This window comes from Salvelinus sp. IW2-2015, linkage group LG30 (assembly GCF_002910315.2).
Source record: "Salvelinus sp. IW2-2015 linkage group LG30, ASM291031v2, whole genome shotgun sequence".
Lineage (NCBI taxonomy): Eukaryota > Metazoa > Chordata > Actinopteri > Salmoniformes > Salmonidae > Salvelinus > Salvelinus sp. IW2-2015.
The window spans coordinates 7,050,022-7,064,676 of NC_036869.1; the positions used below are offsets into that span (position 1 = coordinate 7,050,022).

The 14,655-nt window shown below is 41.6% G+C and overlaps 1 protein-coding gene across 3 annotated transcripts in view; it reads left to right on the forward strand.

Annotated features, from left to right (window-relative positions):
• Positions 1-14,655, forward strand: part of LOC111955052 (HIVEP zinc finger 1) — a 74,148-nt gene that overhangs the window by 43,127 nt on the left and 16,366 nt on the right. For all 3 annotated transcript variants that reach the window (XM_023975098.1, XM_023975097.3, XM_023975096.3), the window contains one exon: positions 3,232-3,288. In XM_023975098.1, the coding sequence (XP_023830866.1) occupies positions 3,232-3,288 (57 nt within the window). The remainder of the gene's footprint in view (positions 1-3,231; positions 3,289-14,655) is intronic.

A 14,655-nucleotide genomic window follows, 5' to 3' on the forward strand; every position in this document is an offset into this window, starting at 1 on the left:
ACGGTCACCGACGGTTTCAGAGGTGGCGTTGTTCACCACGGTTCAGAGGTGGCGGCGTTCACCGCGGTGCGTTCCATAGAGGTGGCATTGTTCACCACGGTTCAGAGCGGGTGGCGCGGCGTTCACCACGGTTCAGAGGTTGGCGGCGTTCACCACGGTTCAGAGGTGGCGGCGTCAGCCACGGTTCAGAGGTGGCGGCGTTCCCCCGGTTCAGAGGGGCGGCGTTCACCCCGGTTCAGAGGCGGCGGCGTTCACCCCGGTTCAGAGGCAGGCGGCGTTTCCACCCCGGGTTTTTTCAGAGGCGGCTTGCGTTCACCACGTTCAGAGGCGGCTGCGTTCACCACCGGTTTCAAGAGCGGCTGCGTTCACCACGGTTCAGAGCGGCTGCGTTCACCACGGTTCAGAGGCGGCTGCGTTCACCACGGTTCAGAGGCGGCTGCGTTCACCACGGTTCAGAGGCGGCTGCGTTCACCACGGTTCAGAGGCGGGCTGCGTTCACCACGGTTCAGAGGCGGCGGCGTTCACCACGGTTCAGAGGCGGCGGCGTTCACCACGGTTTCAGAGGCGGCTGGCGTTCACCACGGTTCAGAGGCGGCTGGTTCCACGGTTCAGAGGTGGCGGGTCACCACGGTCAGCAGGCGGCTGGCGTTCACCACGGTTCAGAGGCGTTGTTCAGCCACGGTTCAGAGGCGGCGGCGTTCACCACGGTTCAGACGGTGGCGGCGTTCACCACCGGTTCAGAGGTGGCGTGCACCATGGTTCAGAGGTGGTGTGCACTCAGTACTGGGCATAGTGGCTTTTACTTATAGGTGTCTGTCAATTCATTTGTGGTGTGTGTAATCTGATCTATGGTGAATGCTGTCCCTGGTCTCATACCCCATATTACCCCTCAGATTGTTCTGTTTGTAGTAGTAATCAGTGAGATTAAGATTGCCAGTGTGGTCTAAGCGAATACATGTACAAACAATAAAGCATAATAGTAAAAGTCTATCTCAAATCCCCCTGACCAATGAAAATTAGTAATTATTATTTTAAATTAGGTTGCAATAATATCATTTGTGGTATGCTTTAGGGAGCTTTGGGGGTAGTTATCGTGAATGCCTCGTAGGCAAATGTGGTTCTATGAACTGAAGCTGAGGGATGTGTGTGTGTGCTGTGTGCGTGTGCGTGTGCGTGTGCGTGTCGTGTGCGTGTGTGTGTGTGTGTGTGTGTGTGTGTTGAGGGACTCTGTTACTCTGTTGGTTACTGATCCTGTCACTGGAGGCATACCAACCAGGCCTCAGTGCCAAGAACATGCTATCAGTCTGTATCCCCTGTCAGAGGGTTATCTCAGTTCACGCACTCATTCATACACACATTGCCACAACATGCTCCCAAATAAGTAAATACACACACGTGCGCAAACTGTGGCTGTTTACGATTGTTAGGGTGGTGGGCCAGAGGGGGGGGGGGGGGGCTCACAATTTCGTCAGACGATGATTGTCAAGCAAATAACTGTTGGTCTCACGGTAATTGACAGTTAATTAACAAACACATAATATCCTGGCTACCACACAGCCTACAAGCCACTGAAGCAGACCTTTGGAACATCTACATTTTCAAAAGTCTAATAAATCCATGTAATATAGCCTACACCTTCACAATAAATCCATTCGTCTATTTCAAATGGCTGTGGGCTACACTAGTTCATTTAGCAGACAAGATTTGCTTAGAATTCCATGGTATTATTTTATAGTATGAAGAATACAAATGAACAAAGCTGAATAAAATAGAAATCAATCAATCAATTTTATTTTTATATAGCCCTTCGTACATCAGCTAATATCTCGAAGTGCTGTACAGAAATGATATTTTCTCCAAGCGATTTGAGCGAGTGAGCACATGCGGCTATTCTGTGTTGTGCGGTTAACAAAGAAATAGGTATTCCTATATGCTTAATTTAGAGTTATTAATGTAACTTTAGTTCTACAAACGTTGGGCTGTATGTTTTGTAAGGCTGCATGATGCGACTAATGATGATTTGAAAAAAGTCGCTTGAAAGGCTTGAGCTCTGCTTAGTTTTTTTTGCGTAGACTTCAATTTGACAAGCACTTGATAATGCCTCCAATTTCCCTGCAGCATCCCCTTTGTGTGGCCGTAATGCATCCTAAAAAAATCCATGACTTTTGCAGGCTACAAGTGAAGACAGACACATCCGGGACGCAACTGCTCGCGTCCTAATTCAATTCCGAGGTGCATATTGAAGATATTGTAAGAACTACATTTACTTTTCGGCAGCCAACAAGATGAGTAGGCCTAACGAACAGCAAAAGCACAAGCCTATGTTAATCTAATATCCCCCATTGTACAAAGTCGACCTATTCTGTGCGAGAAATAAATATTACTAACATGGTCTGGGACAGTTGTGGGATGCGATAGATTACAAATTAATACAACCAGTAGAATTTTTTTTTTTTTTTACCTACTGTGGCTTACGCAACAGATCAGAATGTTTAGCTTAAAATGTTGATAGCCTAATAGTTTATTTCTTCACATCATAAGTGCAGCAATGCTCACATGGTAGTAAGCTTAAGGTCAAGGGTGTGAAAAAATTTGGGACAAAGACACACACTATAAAAGGTCTAATCGAGATGGAAATATTACACAGCCATGTGAGTTGTGTTGTGATGTAGCCTAGGTTGTGCTTGATCTTATCGATACATTGATCCTCATGGAATCCCTTCAGTTTCTTAAAGTTAATTAGAATTACATTATCACTCTGCGTTAATTTGTTTAGCTCATTTTCCACTAACATGTATCATGCATATGCTGTGGAATTGAGGCATTTTAAGAGCTCTCAACACTGTCCCAATTCGTACCTTATTCCCTATAGTGCACTAATTTGGAAAAGGGCCCACTACTTGTCAAAAGTAGTGCACTAAATTGGGAATAGGGTGCCATTTGGGACATTACCTATGTGTGTACTAACCTATGTGTGTACTAGCCCTAAGAGCTGTTCCCATAATGATGGTTTTTGTAATACTCTGGTGTTATCCCTTTGCCATGTAAGAAGGTCTGGTTCTTATTATAATAAAAAACCTCTCCATACCACAACACCAGTGTAGGAAGCATCCCCAGGATCATTAGTTATTTTCTACATTGCCTATAGTGTGGATAATAATCAGCCTCTTACTTCTGGTTTGTTTCTCTGTGCTGAAAACCAACAGGTATCCTTCCTTTCTTGTGTTGCAGATAAAATCGAAGAAGCACAGAATGAACTGAAAGATACCAAAGCCGGCGCACAGAAAGGTATAATTTCTAAATCGATGAGTAACGATCAAAGGGAATTAATGGAATGCTTTCACTTTCAACATATGCTAGTTAGCTAAGTGTATGCTGTGAGGGGAATTTATTTTCCTGTCCATACTTACAGTAACGCAGTGATTTGTAAAGAACGTACTGTGCCATTTTACGTACTGCTGGTGTTCTGTGGCAAATGCTGGGAGTGTCTTTTTGAGCTCATCATAGGAAAAAGTATTGGTCATTTGTGCGCTGTGTCAGTGGAGTCCAGTCATTACATTATGGAGATTACATTTTTAACACAGGAAAAACTGCCTGGATATTTTCCGTCTGCGTTTCCTCAGGCAGTCATTGGTTGCGTCTGAAATGGCACCCTATTCTCTATATAGTACACTACTTTTGACCAGAACCCTATGGGCCCTGGTCAAATGTAGTGCACTACATAGGGAATAGGATGCAATTTCTGACAGTCAGTTTATTGAAAAAGCCTTGTGGCTTCACAATACATTTTGTCCTCTGATGTTAATGATAAATTGATGTAGCCTGTGTCAACCCTATGATAATACTGATGTAAACAGCACATCATTCAATGTACCCTAAAATCAGTCAACTCAAAATGTTCTTGTTTTTTGTACGATACATGCAAGGAACATTTTAATTGGTCAATCACAGAAGCTCATGAGGTGGAATACGGCGCAGGCTTTGTTTTTGAAAGGGGTGATGCTAACTGTAAAAAAAACCTGCTGTACAGAGGGGTATCCTACGACGCAAGCTAGATCTACTCAGTGTTTTCTAAAGCTAACCAGCTTCAGTTAGCTTGACATTCCAGCTCAGTGCATTCAGAAATTATTCAGACCCCTTGACTTTTTCCACATTTTGTTAAGTTACAGCCTTATTCTAAAATGGATTAAATTGTTCTCACCCTAGCTACACACAATACCCCATAATAACAAAGCAAAACCAGGTTTTTAGAAATGTATGACGAATAAACAGAAATACCTTAATTACATAAGCATTCAGACCCTTTGCTATGAGACTCGAAATTGAGCTCAGGTGCTTCCTGTTTCCATTGATCATCCTTGAGATGTTTCTGCAACTTGATTGGAGTCCACCTGTAGTACATGTTAATTATTGGACATGATTTGGAAAGGCACACACACCTGTCTACTATATAAGGTCCCATAGTTGACAGTGCATGTCAGATCCAAAACCAAGCCATGAGGCCAAAATAATTGTCCGTAGAGCTCTGAGACAGGATTGTGTCGGCACAGATGTGGGGATTGAAGGTCCCCAAGAACGCAGTGGCCTCCATCATTCTTAAATGGAAGAAGTTTGGAGCCACCAAGATGCTTCATACAGCTGTCCAAACTGTGCAATCGGAGGAGAAGGGCCTTGGCCAGGGAGGTGACCAAGAACCCGATGGTCACTCTGACAGAGCTCCAGAGTTCCTCTGTGAAAATGGTAGTACCTTCCAGAAGGACAACCATCTCTGCAGCACTCCACCAATCAGGCCAGACGGAAGCCACTCCTCAGTAAAAGGCACATGACAGCCCGCTTGGCACCTAAAAGACTCTCAGACCATTAGAAACTAGATTCTCTGGTCTGATGAAACCAAAGTTGAACACTTTGGCCTGAATGCCTGAATGCCAAGCGTCACGTCTAGAAAGAATATCACTCAGATAATACACTCAGATAATACATTGAATGGCACAAATGGTTACATCTGTATAGATGATTTGTAGTATGTACCAGGTGAGGTGGAGGTCATCACCACTAAATAAGTTCATAGGGACATTTGGGGAATTTTAGGTGTGGAATTTTTATCCCATCAATGTGTGCCACGGTTAAAAAAGTTTGGGAACCACTGATATAGAGAATAGGGTGCTATTTGGGACGCAGACAAATATTTACTCATGCCTTGAATGCTGTTAAGGCTATGTTCCTTAGCTAGGAAGATTAGTGTTAGTATGCCAAAGAGATTACTACATCAGGAAGGTTCCGGTATTTCCTCTATCCCTTTAGATCCCCCCTGCTCTCTGAGCAGGCCCTACATAGTATCCATCCTAAATGGCACCCTTTTCCCTTTATAGTGCAGTACTTTCAACCAGGGCCCAAAAGTAGTGCGCTAAATAGGGAATAAGGTGCCCTTTGAGACATTGACTCATTCTCCTTTTGAATGAGGTTGGGTGGGGTTATGTGTTGAAGCGAGAGGATTCGGAACTAACAATGTATAGATCGTCTATATCCCCTCTCCAAATACACCACCGGTGATGTCACCAGGCCTGTCAATCACAGGTTAATCCCCATGGAAAGGCACTATCAATAGGTGCTACTAGGACACCATTTCAATGGCTTCTCATTTTCCTTGTCTTTCAGTCATTTTCCTCCCTTGCTTTCTAACTCATGGCCATTCCCTGCAATGTACTATGTCATCCAGAATAGTAATCTGAGCTAAAACATGGCTGGTGAAAAAAATGCATTTCATTGCAAGTGCAAATAATTGATTTATACTTATTAATTCATAAGACCACCAAGCGTTACTTAGTGTCTTTTTAGAAAGTATTCACACCCCTTGACTTATTCCACATGTTGTGTTACAGCCTGAATTTAACATGTATTAACTTGAGATTTTGTGTCACTGGCCTACACACAATACCCCACAATGTCAAAGTAGAAAGTAGTTTTTTCCCCGAAATGTTTACAACGTAATAAAAATGAAAAGCTGAAATGTCTTTTGTTGTGGCAAGGCTAAATAAATTCAGGAGTAAACATTTGCATAAAAAGTCACATAATAAGTTGCATGGACTGTGTGCAAAAATAGTGTTTTAACATGCTTTTTGAATGACTACACATACAATTATCTGTAAGGTCCCTCAGTCGAGCAGTGAATTTCAAACACAGATTTAACCACGACCAGGGAGATTTTCCAATGCCTCGCAAAGAAGGGCATCTAGGAAAGGGAAAGGGGGATCTAGAAAGGGAAAGGGGGATACCTAGTCAGTTGTACAACTGAATGCATTCAACTGAAATGTGTGTTCCGCATTTAACCCAACGCTCTGAATCAGAGGGGTGCGGGGGGCTGCCTTAATCCACATTCACGTCTTCGGCGCCCGGGGAACAGTGAGTTAACTACCTTGCTCAGGGGCAGAAGGACAGATTTTCCTTTATCTTTATTTAACTAGGCAAGTCAGTTAAGAACAAATTCTTATTTACAATGACGGCCTACTCCRGCCAATTGACGCTGGGCCAATTGTGCACCGCCCTATGGGATTCCCAATCACAGCCAGATGTGATACAGCCTGGATACGAACCAGGTACTATAGTGATGTGTCTTGCACTGAGATGCAGTGCCTTAGACCACTGCACCACTCAGGAGCCCAGTGAAGTTAGCATTGTGAAGTTATTAATTACACTTTGGCTGGTGTATCAGTACACCCAGTCACTACAGAGATACAGGTGTCCTTCTTAACTCAGTTGCCGGAGAGGAAGGAAACCACTCATGGATTTTACCATGAGGCCAATGGTGACTTTAAAACAGTTCGAGTTTAATGGCTGTGATAGGAGACAACTGAGGATGGATCAATATTTTAATTACTCCACAATACTAACCTAATTGACAGAGTGAAAAAGAAGGAAGCCTGTATAGAATAAACATTTTCCAAAACATGCATCCTGTTTGCAACAAGGCACTAAAGTAATACTGCAAAACAATTGGCAAAGCAATTCACTTTTTGTTCTGAGTACAGTGTTATGTTTGAGTCAAATTCAATACAGCACATTACTGAGTACCACTCCCCATATTTTCAAGCATAGTGGTGGCTGTATAATGTTATGGGTATGCTTTTATCGTTAAGGAATGGGGAGGTTTTCAGGATAAAAAAATTTATGGAATGGAGTTAGGCAAAATCCTAGAGGAAAACCTAGTTCGGTCTACTTTCCATCAGACACTGTGCGAAGTAACCACCTTTCAGCAGGACAATAACCTAAAAACACAAGGCCAAATCTACACTGGAGTTGCTTACCAAGAACACAGTGAATGTTCCTGAGTAGCCGAGTTACAGTTCTGACTTAAATTTACTTGAAAATCTATTGCAAGACCTGAAAATGGTTGTCTAGCAATGATCAACAACCAATTTGAGAGCTTGAATAATTTTGAAAAGAATAAATGGACAAATGTTGCTCAATCCAGGTGTGGAAAGCTCTTAGAAACTTACCCAGAAAGACTCACTGCTGTAATCGCTGCCAAAGGTGATTATACAAAGTATTGACTTAGGGGTGTGAAAACGTATTTAAATCAGATATTTCTGTATTTAATTTTCAATACATTTCTAAAAACATTTTTTMAATTTTCCTTCTGGGGTGTTGTGTGTAGATGGGTGAGAAGAAAATATATTTAATCAATTTTGAATTCAGGCAGGAACATAACAAAATGTGGAATACTTTCTGAAGGCACTGTAGAACCAATATCTATCTATGTCAGGGACTAATAGGAATCCTGACATCATTTTATGGGTAATAGGAGGGGAACAAAATGTAAAAGCCAGGAAATCATGACAGGCCTATAGGCCCTGGTCAAAAGTAACATAATATATAGGAAATAGAGTGCAATTTGGGATGCACACAGGGTAAAGCTAACCTTATGTAATGGGTCACTAAAACCACACTCTTTACCCTTTGATGCGTACGATCACATATTTGTGATCATTATTGAGTGGTCCCTGCAGCGTACCATTGCAAATACAGTTGAAGTCAGAAGTTTACATACACTTAGGTTGGAGTCATTAAAACTCGTTTTTCAACCACTCCACAAATTTCTTGTTAACAAACTATAGTTTTGGCAAGTCGGTTAGGACATCTACTTCATGCAGGACACAAGTAATTTTTCTAACAATTGTTTACAGACAGATTTCTAATTCACTGTATCACAATTCCAGTTGGTCAGAAGTTTACATACACTAAGTTGACTGGGCCTTTAAACAGCTTGGAAAATTCCAGAAAATGATGTCATGGCTTTAGAAGCTTCTGATAGGCTAATTGACATGATTTGAGTCAATTGGAGGTGTACCTGTGGATGTATTTCAAGTCATACCTTCAAACTCAGTGCCTCTTTGATTGACATCATGGGAAAATCAAAAGAAATCAGCTAAGACCTCAGAAAATAAATTGTAGACCTCCACAAGTCTGGTTCATCCTTGGGAGCAATTTCCAAACGCTTGAAGGTACCACGTTCATCTGTACAAACAATAGTATGCAAGTATAAACACCATGGGACCATGCAGCCGTCATACCACTCAGGAAGGAGACGTGTTCTAGAGATGAACGTGCTTTGGTGCGAAAAGTGCAAATCAATCCCAGAACAGCAAAGGACCTTGTGAACATGCTAGAGGAAACAGGTACAAAAGTATCTATATCCACAGTAAAATGAGTCCTATATCGACATAACCYGAAAGGCCGCTCAGCAAGGAAGAAGCCACTGCTCCAAAACCGCCATAAAAAAAAGAGAGACTATGGTTTGCAACTGCACATTGGAAGAAAGATCATACTTTTTGGAGAAATGTCCTCTGGTCTGATGAAACAAAAATGGAACTGACCATCGCTATGTTTGGAGGAAAAAGGGGAGGCTTGCAAGCCGAAGAACACTATCCCAACCCTGAAGCACGGGGGTGGCAGCATCATGTTGTGGGGGTGCTTTGCTGCAGGAGGGACTGGTGCACTTCACAAAATAGATGCCATCATGAGGTAGGAAAATTATGTGGATATATTGAAGCAACATCTCAAGACATCAGTCAGGAAGTTAAAGCTTGGTCACAAATGGGTCTTCCAAATAGACATTGACCCCAAGCATACTTCCAAAGTTGTGGCAAAATGGCTTAAGTACAACAAAGTCATTGGAGTGGCCATCACAAAGCCCTGACCTCAATCCCATAGAAAATTTGTGGGCAGAACTGAAAAAGAGCAAGAAGGCCTACAAACCTGACTCAGTTCCACAAACTCTGTCAGGAGGAATGGGCCAAAATTCACCCAACTTATTGTGGGAAGCTTGTGGAAGGCTGCCCGAAACATTTGACCCAAGTTAAACAATTTAAAGGCAATGCTACCAAATACTAATTGAGTGTATGTAAACTTCTGACCCACTGGGAATGTGATGAAAGAAATAAAAGCTGAAATAAATCACTCTACTATTATTCTGACATTTCACATGTTATCATCTCAGATTATCACCTCAATTACAAGCGTACTGCCTAGCCGTAGAGTGAAAGCAAAACAGGGTTGCCAGATTTGGGTGAAACCATTTTATTGAAGTTTGTAGTAGGTAACGTAAACTCACGTAAACTCGTACATCGCCTTGGTCCGTACAATTGCCCTTATTTTAGCGCCCCAAAAACGTAATACTTCCAGATCAACTGTAATGTCAATACCATTGTAAAGCACAATTTCTCCCCTTTCCAACATTATCGCTGCCCGTTTCTGCATAATTCAAGCAGGCAATGAGCCACGTCGGGTCTTTTTAAAAATGGCGGGTGGGGAAGCGAAACTAATGCGTGATAGTGAGAAGGAGAGATGTGTGGGAAAATTGCTTTTTTTCACTCGATCTGTTCAACTTATCACCTTATCGCCTCTAAAATGTAAATAATACACTATAAAGAGTTTATATAATGTGTCATTGCATACCTATTTGAAGGTTTGTGTCGAATTTGAATCAGGTTTTTAGGGCGATGCTAAAGTGATCTTAGAAGTAAACAGCGGCTTTGAGAATGATGATCGCATGCAATGATCCCCTTACCCCTGTCACTGTCCATTTCTTGTTTTTAAATGATGAGAGAAGTGCTACACCTGGTGGAGAGAGATTGTAAGACATAAATATTTGCTTTATGCGTGCTGTACGTTACGACATGACACGTCACGATGTAACGGAGGGTCCGTTTTTCAACTTTTCTCCAATTCTATAGAACCATTACCATGTCGATCAACACTTGAATAGAAACCTAGTTCACACCCCCGATTTTGAAGTCAACACAGTCGCTACAGTCCCATTCGTTTTCTTTGTAGCCTCGTTTGAATGTTGCGTTTGCGCACATTTGTACGGAATGGGGTGAGTTTACGTTAATACTTTAAGTTTATACAAATGTGACCACGTTCTGGAAGGAGCTCGATAACTGGTCCGCACATGTAACATTCAGCCCATAGATGATGCCAATGTATAAACCTAGATAATCCTGATTAGCTCCATAGTTTACGATAAACTATATATACACACATATATACACAACCGCACCTCACTAATGCCATGGTCTCTGCACACAATATAGCTGATTACACATAGTCACCATTTAATCTGACCTTCCGAACAAACTACCGCACTTTGTTGATTACGTGACCCTGTTCTCACTCTCCTCCGCTCTGACCAGGCTAAAACCTATCCAAGCCATAATACTTACTGCATTTGATGACGCAAAATATCTTCATCGCTTGGCGACGAAGCAGGCATCTTTAGGCTAAATGTCCAGTGGTGATAATACGTTGACAGGATGATCAAATGTAGGCACCGCTGTAGCCTAGTTTTTCCTGGGTAGAATAAATTAAATACATTTTTAAAAATGAACATAAAGCATTTAGGATGCCAGCGTTTGCCTTAGCCATGGTCTGCATATGTAATATACAGTGGGGCAAAAAAGTATTTAGTCAGCCACCAATTGTGCAAGTTCTCCCACTTAAAAAGATGAGAGAGGCCTGTAATTTTCATCATAGGTACACTTCAACTATGACAGACAAAATGAGAAAAACAAATCCAGAAAATCACATTGTAGGATTTTTAATGAATTTATTTGCAAATTATGGTGGAAAATAAGTATTTGGTCAATAACAAAAGTTTATCTCAATACTTTGTTATATACCCTTTTGTTGGCAATGACAGAGGTCAAACGTTTTCTGTAAGTCTTCACAAGGTTTTCACACACTGTTGCTGGTATTTTGGCCCATTCCTCCATGCAGATCTCCTCTAGAGCAGTGATGTTTTGGGGCTGTTGCTGGGCAACACTGACTTTCAACTCCCTCCAAAGATTTTCTATGGGGTTGAGATCTGGAGACTGGCTAGGCCACTCCAGGACCTTGAAATGCTTCTTACGAAGCCACTCCTTCGTTGCCCGGGCGGTGTGTTTGGGATCTGCTGATGGAAGGTTTTCACTCAAAATCTCACGATACATGGCCCCATTCATTCTGTCCTTTACACGGATCAGTCGTCCTGGTCCCTTTGCAGAATCTAGATGTGTATAAGAGACAGCTTTTATACTGATAAGAAGTTCAAACAGGTGCCATTAATACAGGTAACGAGTGGAGGACAGAGGAGCCTCTTAAAGAAGAAGTTACAGGTCTGTGAGAGCCAGAAATCTTGCTTGTTTGTAGGTGACCAAATACTTATTTTACACCATAATTTGCAAATAAATTCATTAAAAATCCTACAATGTGATTTTCAGGATTTTTTTTCCTCATTTTGTCTGTCATAGTTGAAGTGTACCTATGATGAAAATTACAGGCCTCTCTCATCTTTTTAAGTGGGAGAACTTGCACAATTGGTGGCTGACTAAATACTTTTTTGCCCCACTGTATGCTCATACCCCGCTATCACTTTGGTTTGTTCAACACTATTGTATCAAACACACCGGATTTAACACCTCAGGTTTCCCACCTGTCACGTGTTTGCCCTCTCTGGCCTCTAGGTCACCAGGCTGCTCGTTATGGTGCACACCTGTCACCATCGTTACGCGCACCTGCACGTCATCAGACTTACCTGGACTCCATCACTTCCCTGATTACCTTCCCTATATATGTCACTCCCTTTGGTTCCTTCCCCAGGTGTCATTGTTTCTGTTTCAGTTTCATGTCTGTGCATTGTTCGTGGTTCTTGTTTTGTATTATGTCTGTCTCTTATACACATCTAGATGTGTATAAGAGACAGCAGGTAACGAGTGGAGGACAGAGGAGCCTCTTAAAGAAGAAGTTACAGGTCTGTGAGAGCCAGAAATCTTGCTTGTTTGTAGGTGACCAAATACTTATTTTACACCATAATTTGCAAATAAATTCATTAAAAATCCTACAATGTGATTTTCAGGATTTTTTTTCCTCATTTTGTCTGTCATAGTTGAAGTGTACCTATGATGAAAATTACAGGCCTCTCTCATCTTTTTAAGTGGGAGAACTTGCACAATTGGTGGCTGACTAAATACTTTTTTGCCCCACTGTATGCTCATACCCCGCTATCACTTTGGTTTGTTCAACACTATTGTATCAAACACACCGGATTTAACACCTCAGGTTTCCCACCTGTCACGTGTTTGCCCTCTCTGGCCTCTAGGTCACCAGGCTGCTCGTTATGGTGCACACCTGTCACCATCGTTACGCGCACCTGCACGTCATCAGACTTACCTGGACTCCATCACTTCCCTGATTACCTTCCCTATATATGTCACTCCCTTTGGTTCCTTCCCCAGGTGTCATTGTTTCTGTTTCAGTTTCATGTCTGTGCATTGTTCGTGGTTCTTGTTTTGTATTATGTTGCATTTATTTATTATAATACTCACTCCCTGAACTTGCTTCCCGACCCTCAGTGCACATCGTTACATCGTCTCACACGCGCAGACCCTCAGACAGGCTAATACCACAGCCTCTTTCAGATAATATTAATTTAATATAGATCATAATAATAATTATATAATTATAAATAATACTATAGATACTTGCTGCTACTGCTATAAGCAGAAAGGATAAGAGATTGAGTGGTTAAAAATACAGTTTTATAAACGCCTAATATGAAGCAGAAAATGCGATATTGATGCAATGAGGGGTGCAGAGAATAGCGGCAAAATACAACAATCAAATTCTAGAACAGCAGCATAGAATTCTGGTACCGCGTGCAAAATAACTCACACTGTAAGGCTGTTATTAATACTTAGTGAAGTAACCTTTTCTGTAAGTTCTATGTTTAAATGTCACTATTTTTCAACTTCATATTCATCATCTCCATCACCACCCCAACATCAACATATGTGAAGATGGAACGTTTCTACAGTATGTTTTATAGTAAAAAAGATAGACAATAAGTGATTCTCATGACATCATCAACCAATTAGTAAGTATTAGGCGATGCCTACTCATAGTTGGTTAAAATCACACAATGCACACGATGATGTCATTGGAAACACTTGTCTTTTTCCCCACAAAACATAGACTGCCGTTTTCCCATATGTTGATGTTAGGGTGGTGCTGGAGATGATGAATATGAAGTTGAAAAATAGTGAAATTTTAATTAACATCTCTTTCAAGGCCAGGTTTAGGAGTTATGGGACAGCCCTCTATGGGTCTATCTGGTTAAAACAGTAGAAGCTGTATTTGGTTGGGTAACTGACTGCACACCCATAGGATAAAAGCTGCAATTTCACTGAATTGTGTGGTAACGTAGTAATGAAATACACCTGTTGTTTCCCATTACTGTATTTGGTGTTATGTAATTATCTGGCTCAATAATAATTAGCACCGGTAGCGCTGGTTCTCTCCAGCATTAAGTGCAATCAGAGATTGACTTCGTTACTCGACATGTTTGCATATTCTCTAATACACATGCACTACCTATTTAATGTATGCATATGCAATGTATATACAATAACATTGCATTAAGGTACACATTTATAGGGAACAGTTAGATTTTTATTAATCTATCCTCAACATCATTATGAAAGGGAAAATGTTAAGGGGTGGTTTGAAAAGGAGTGGGAATGAGGAAGAGAGCGAGGGAGAGGGTGGGTTTTATTCATACTGTAATGATGCGTGGGCCTCAGTGGCTTCAGACGCACAGCTAGCGCTGCTGAGGAGAACTTCCAGAGCCCAAAACAAGAAGCCTCATCCATGAGAACGAGCTGTCGGAGACAAAAGGCAGTGAGCGGTAAAGGTTGGCTGGTGTTGATGTTGAGGATGGAGGTTTTACAGACCAAACGACAGACATAGACAAGTGATTTGCTGCTACCGTTAAAAATCTTGATGCACAGGTAGAGTACAGCCTTTTATCTTTGGTAGAAAGACCGATGATTAATGCAACTGGTGATGCGTTTTATTTTGTAAAATACCCTAATTGATTATCATGCTCTGAATATTTTGTACAAGATAAAAATAAACTAGGAATATACCTGCGTACAGAATTGTTTGGATGAAATTGACAGAAAAATGTGAGAGGAATTTGTTAATTGAGGAGTGTTGCTTAACAAACTTCACTTCCAATTAATCAACAAAACAGATGCTTGGTAGCACAATTTGCAGGGTGGTTTCTTCTAACACAGGCCAAACCATATTTTTATCTGGTTGGTGAATTCTTGGTGAATCATATCT